This window comes from Trachemys scripta, chromosome 7 (genome assembly GCF_013100865.1).
Source record: "Trachemys scripta elegans isolate TJP31775 chromosome 7, CAS_Tse_1.0, whole genome shotgun sequence".
NCBI classification, from domain to species: Eukaryota; Metazoa; Chordata; order Testudines; family Emydidae; genus Trachemys; species Trachemys scripta.
Genome location: NC_048304.1, coordinates 36,352 through 43,285, shown reverse-complemented (window position 1 = coordinate 43,285; position 6,934 = coordinate 36,352). Strand labels below are relative to the sequence as shown.

The window sequence follows — 6,934 nt, the reverse complement described above, 5'->3', positions numbered from 1 at the left end:
ATTGTGCTAGTCACCGCTAGCACAATAATAGAGCATAAGCTTTCGTGGACTACAGCCCATCCGAAGAAGTCCACGAAAGCTTATGCTCTAATAAATTTGTTAGTCTCTAAGGTGCCACAAGTACTCCTGTTCTTCTTTTTTTGAAAATTAATAGATGCTTATAATGCAGGGGGAGGCCATGTATTGGGAACTTCTTGATCAAATTACCTAAATTTGCACCATAAATTCTATCCCAGTCCATAAATAGCTTTTTAATTATTGCTGCCCCAAAAGGGAAGTGGGTGGTGGAAATTGTCCACGATTGATCCCGAGAGAGTAATATCAGGATCAGAGTCATAGTTTGAGCCCCAAGCACGTGGGAAAAAAAAGAAAAAAAAAGTTATAAGAAGTGTAAAATTTGGGTATCACATGATTATTTTAGTAGGACTGTATCTCACTTAAATGACCTCAAAAATCTTGACAACTAAACCAACCCTGTGGCTATTTTCAAGACAAGATTTTTTGGAGGCCCTTTTTCGCCTAATCAGTTTTCTCTTACCCTAACCTATGCTGTTGTGATCCCAGCACTCTGTTCTATATGTACTTGCAATGGTGGAAAGGGACAAATTTTCACACCCAGATCCAGTCTTTCAGGCCCACAAAGTCAGCAGTTACCTTGATTTTGGGGAATTAGGAATGTAAAGGATAATTTCATTTTTAAAGGTGATCTGTAAAGGGGCAATAACTGAGACTGTGCCTTTGTTTGATTTTCTTCTGATGTGTAAAGAAGGCATGAAGATTTGGGAGCCTAGGTGTTTTGTTTTTGTTTGTTTTGGGGAGGGAAGACACATTTATGTTGTCTCCTTTTATATTAAAAATCCAGGTCCTGTCTAGCCTGGGCGACTCATGCTTTCTCTCTGTCTAGACTAGAGTTGATGGTCCTGTTATAATTTGAGCTAATAAATTGTAAATGCTAACTGTGTTGATAACTGAAGTTCTCCACAAATGTTTGTTCTTGGACACAAAGTTTTGTGGTTTGCCTGAGGCTGAGCCACCATGTCCTGATACTTTGCAAAGTCTAGATTAGCATTTACAATCACTTAACAAGCAATTGGCAATCAATTACAACAGGAGGACAAATGCTAGTCCAGACAAAGCCTATGATAACAGGAGAACAAGTGAAATGACAACATCATTCATAAGACTCAAGAGACAGAAAATTGAGCAAAGGAAAGGTGAAGGGATTTTAAATTTTAAATTGACTCTGCACTTGTCCTTGTTGAACCTCATCAGGTTTCTTTTTGGCCCAATCCTCTAATTTGTCTAGGTCTCTCTATATCCTATCCCTACCCTCCAGCGTATCTACTACTCCTCCCAGTTTAGTGTCATCTGCAAACTTGCTGAGAGTGCAGTCCACGCCATCCTCCAGATCATTAACGAAGATATTGAACAAAACCGGCCCCAGGACCGACCCTTGGGGCACTCCGCTTGAAACCGGCTGCCAACTAGACATGGAGCTGTTGATCACTACCTGTTGAGCCCGACAATCTAGCCAGCTTTCTATCCACCTTATAGTCCATTCATCCAGCTCATACTTTTTTAACTTGCTGGCAAGAATATTGTGGGAGACCGTATCAAAAGCTTTGCTAAAGTCAAGGAATAACACATCCACTGCTTTCCCCTCAACCCCAGACCCAGTTATCTCCTCATAGAAGGCAATTAGGTTAGTCAGGCATAACTTGCCCTTGGTGAATCCATGCTGACTGTTCCGGATCACTTTCCTCTCCTCTAAGTGCTTCAGAATTGATTCCTTGAGGACCTGCTCCATGATTTTTCCAGGGACTGAGGTAAGGCTGACTGGTCTGTAGTTCCCTGGATCCTCCTTCTTCCCTTTTTTTAAAGATGGGCACTACATTAGCCTTTTTCCAGTCATCCGGGACCTCCCCCAATCGCCATGAATTTTCAAAGATAATAGCCAATGGCTCTGCAATCACATCCGCCAACTCCTTTAGCACCCTCGGATGCAGCGCATCTGGCCCCATGGATTTGTGCTCGTCCACCTGTCCTCTCATCATTTAATTATCTGTCATCTGTTTAGGCTCTAAACTCTTTGGGACTGGGAACAGTCTATAATTAGGCAGCTAAAGCATCAAGCACACTTTTGAGACACTATTTAAATAATCAGTAATAGAAGTGAGTCAGTAAGTTACCAAAAATATTTTAATTGCACCCTCAAGCTGTACACACACCTTGAATGGGTAATCACAAGATCATATTGCTGTAACCTTCATCCTTCCTTGGACATCCCATCCCTATTGTTTGTCACTTCCACTCACTGTACCCTATTTAAAATTTAGATAAAAATCTTCATGGTAGACATTTTTATTTGTTTGGTAAATTGCCCAGCAGAGTTTTGGGTATGGACAAATTGAAAAATCAATAGGATAAGTAATAAGCTTGAATGGGGGAGAATTATATGTGGAAGCCAAAGGGTATAAACACAAATAATTAAAAGTAAAAAATAATAATAATAATAATAATTTGAACATGAGGAACAGTCTCTCAGAGTAAGCTCTACAGGATTGCAGAATAAACTAGAAAAGACTATGGCAGAAGAATCTACCAAAATGAAGTTGTGGAACTGTCATTGCTTGAGACATTTAAACTCGACTGTACAAATCACTAGAGGAAAAAAAAAATACTGCAAAAAGTAAGCCTGCCCGGGGGGAAGGACTAAATGTTCAAATGTATTTTCCATTTCTATGAATTATGGAGAAAGCAAGATTAGAAACTGTTAATACAGATTTTTGACTAGCACTAACTCCCAGTGTTTAGGGTGCAAATGTAATTTTATTAACCTAGTAAATTATGTTTCTCTCCATTGGAAACTAATTTCCTTTCAATAAAAGGTATAGCACAGGAAGAGTAACAGCAAACACAGTGCAGGTTAGTGCAGTGCTGAACATTGAATTTCTCTTGATTTGTGTTTCCAGTCTCCGCTCTGCACCACACAATTCTAGAATCACATCCTGCATGGCTAAGGCCTGGCCCTTTACCTCAGCTGAAGAGCCAAGGACCACTCTTTCCACAGGTCTAGAATGAACTGCATGTTTAACATTTTGTACCTCAGCAGTCATTTGTCCTAAATTTTCTTCCAGGGTGCTAAGCTGCTGTTGTAAACTCTCCATGCAGGAACTGACTTGTTTTGAGTAGTTTAGATGTTCTTTTAAAGAAACTAAAAGAGGGTCTATTTTTAATGATGCACTCATGCCTTCTGTCCCAGTCCCAGCTTCCAGCATGTTTCTCAGGGTGTCAATGAGGTCACTGAGATCCTTCTGTTGTATGTAGTGGCTGGACGCCTGTTCTTTGATGGCCTCCTGTAAGCTTATTGGTCCCTTCTGTGCTTCGAGAACTAAGGCTTTTAATTCTTGCAGCCTTACTCGGTTGATATACGTGGAACCAAAGACACCGATAATAGCTCCTAGTACAGAACCAATAATGGACCAGTTCTTCGTTTTTTCTGCTCTTGTTCTCTCTTTTTCATGGCTTTCCCTCACAGCTGCAGAGAAGAGAGAGAATTTTTCCCGCTCAGATTCCTCGGCACTTAAATAGGCAGTTCGGTACCTCTTCTCTTCCTGCAAAAAACACGACATATTGAAGAAGATGTGATGTGCAATTATAAAATCACATTGAAGTCTACATCTACAAATTAAATAATTGGTTTGGTGTATACATATGTTTTCCTCTATGCACAGAACTATAGTGTAATTTAATATACCTCAGCTGTGTCCTGGAATCATTTCTAGCTCAGAAATGTCTTATTTTATTGTCAGATTTCCTTAGTCAAATCTAGTTATAACAATCTGAGATGTAATTTCCAGTGAAAATTAAAGACTAAAAATGATGATCAAGAATTACACTTTAAGCTTTGCTGTGCAGAGATTTGTCACATATAGGTCTGTCCTTGGTATCCTCCTCTTCTCTCTTTACAATCTATCTGTGGATCATCTTATGTGCTCCCATTGCTTTAAATTACCATCTTTACACCAATGACTCACAAATCTACCTTTCCACTCTTGATGTCTGCCTCCATTCAGTCCTGCATCTCAGTCTGTTCCTCTGATGACACCTCCTGGATGTCTCACAAGCAATCTGAAAATAATGTGGCCAAACCTCACTGCGCTTTCCTCCAAAATTCTCTCTCCTTACCTTCATTCTATCAACACTGACACCATCATCTTTTCCTGTCAAATAATACCATAACCTGAGAGTCCTCTTCCAGTTCTCCCTCTCTCACACAAAACACCCAGGCTTGGTCTGTATCTTGACCAGAATATTTTGAGAGTCCATTCTCTTTTATTTTTTCTTCATTGCTAAAACTTGTCCAGGCCCTCATCTCCCAAATCTGGATTACTAAAATTGCCTCCTATCGGGCCTTCCATGATACATTGTCTGACTCAAACTGACCCATCTACATTACCTGACCCAATCAAAACCCAGCTAATTGATCATCTTCCTTGATCTTCACTGACTACAATAACTTAATCTCCCTTTGAATCACTCCACTGGCTTCCCCTCTTCCATTATATCAAGTTCCAATGTTTTCTCCTCACCAGCAAGGCCTTCACAGCTCTGCCCCTGTGTACTTATCCACTGCTGTTCTCTTACTGCTTTACCCTGTAGCCCACTTACAATGCTAGCTTCAACCACCCATATGTTTGCTTCTCAAACAAGAATCTGCAAACTTTCTTCTACTCTGCTTCTTATACATAGATTCACAATTTTTAATCCCAGAAGGGACCATTATGATAATCTAGTCTGATATTCTGGTTAGCACAGGCCAGAGAACTTCAACAAAATAATTCTTACAGCAGATCTTTAAAAAAAACCATCCAATCTTGTTTTAAAAATTGTCTGTGATGGAGAATCCATCACGATCCTTGGTAAATTGTTCCATTAGTTAATTACTCTCGCCATTAAAAATGTATGCCTTATTTCTAGTCTGAATTTGTTTAGCTTTAATTTCCAGCCACTGGATCATGTTATAGCTTTCTCTGCTAGACTGAAGAGCCCATTATTAAATATTTGTTCCCTATGTATGTTCTTATAGACAATCAAGTCACGCCTTAACCTTCTCTTTGTTAAGATAAATAGATTAAGCTGCTTGAGTCTATCACTGTAAAGCATGTTTTCTAATCCTTTAATCGCTCTCATGACTCTCCTCTGAACGCTCTTCAATTTATCAACATCCTTCTTGAATTGTGGCCACCAGAACTGGACACAGTATTCCAGCAGTGGTCACACCAAAGCCACATACCGTGTAAAATAACCTTTCTATTCCTGCTTGAGATTCCCCCATTATGCATCCCAGGATCACATTAGCTCTTTTGGCCACAGCTTTGCACTGGGAGCTCATGTTCAGCTTATTAGCCACCATGAACCCCAAATCTTTTTAAGAGTCCCAGTTTACCAGGATAGAGTCCTCCATTCTGTAAGTATGGCCTACATTCTTTATTCCTAGACATATATTTACATTTAGTCATATTAAAATGCATAATGTTTGCTTGTGCCCATTTTACCAAGTGATCCAGATCATTCTCAATCAGTGACCTGTCCTCTTCATTATCTGCCACTCCCACAATTTGTATGTAATCTGCAAACTTCATCAGCGATGATTTTATGTTTTCTTCCAATTTATTGATAAAGATGTTAAATAGTGTAGGGCCAAGAACCAGTCTCTGCAGGACCCCACTAGAACTAGACTCACTCAGTGACGATTTCCTGTTTACAGTTACATTTTGAGATCTTTCAGTTTGCCAGTTTTTAATCCACTTAATGTGTGCCATGTTAATTTATAAAGGAAGTATCATTATTCCATTTTACACATGGTGAAACTGAGTTGGAGAGGTGAACTGACTTGTCCAGTAGGCCAGTGGCAGAGCTGGGAGTAGAATCCAGGTCTCCTAAGTCCCAGTCCAGTACTCTGTCTGCTAGGACACACTGCCTATTTGAGGCAATTTGGACCAATTTTTCAGAAGTGATGGGTATCCATGGCACCCACTAACTTCAGTTGCACTTCTGAATGCTCAACAATTCTAAAAACAAGGCTGACAGTTTGAAGCTGGGCACCCAATCATTGATACATCTAAAATTAGTGCATACTTATGCAACTTCGGCCCTTAATCTTTCTATGAGTCATTTCCCAGCTGACACTATAGGCTAGTAGATTAGAGTTAAATCTGGAAGTCAGGGGACTGGGTCCAACACCAACTTGCTATGAAACCTTGGATGAGTCACTTGCTCTTCTGGAGCACGTGTTTCACTAAAACAGAGATAACAAGAACTGCAAACATTCTGGTTTAAGTGACTTGCCTAGCATGTCACAGGAAGTCTGCAGCAGATCCACACATATTGACGTGCAATTAACTGCCTTAGATACAAGATCATTCTTTCTTCTTACAGTCCCCTTCCTTATTCACTACACACCTTCCAACTTCGGCAGCAAATGAGGCAGGGGCTCTACAGACAACAGCTAGTCTCATTCAGTACACCACCCTGAATCATTCACTGAGCACTGTCCACTTTGAGCATAGCATGAAGAAGTGGACCTGTGAAAAAATTGTATGTGATCACCGAATCATAGGGTTAGAAGGGACCGCAAGTGTCATCTGGTCTAACCCCCTGCCAAGATGCAAGATCACATAATTAAAGTCTCTACCATAATGCACATGCACACGGGGTAAGAAGTAACCTTGATTATAATATTTCCTAACTTTTGAGTGCTCGGCTTTTCAACCTTAAGATTCTTTTAAGATTGCGTGTGAGGTATGGGACCACACACTGAATGAAGATTCCCCGAGCACCATCCATTATGTGCACTGAATAAAGCAAGAGTCCAATGGAAAAATAGTATGTGATCATATAACTAAAGACTGCATCATTGTGCATATGCACA

At 40.1% G+C, this 6,934-nt stretch overlaps 1 protein-coding gene across 1 annotated transcript in view; it reads right to left on the bottom strand.

Annotated features, from left to right (window-relative positions):
• Positions 1-2,185: 2,185 nt before the first annotated feature.
• The window catches only part of CCDC51 (coiled-coil domain containing 51), a 30,255-nt gene continuing 25,506 nt past the window's right edge, over positions 2,186-6,934 (bottom strand). Inside the window, exon 4 of the mRNA XM_034777140.1 lies at positions 2,186-3,614. Coding sequence (XP_034633031.1) covers positions 2,868-3,614 — 747 coding nt within the window. The 3' untranslated portion in view covers positions 2,186-2,867. The remainder of the gene's footprint in view (positions 3,615-6,934) is intronic.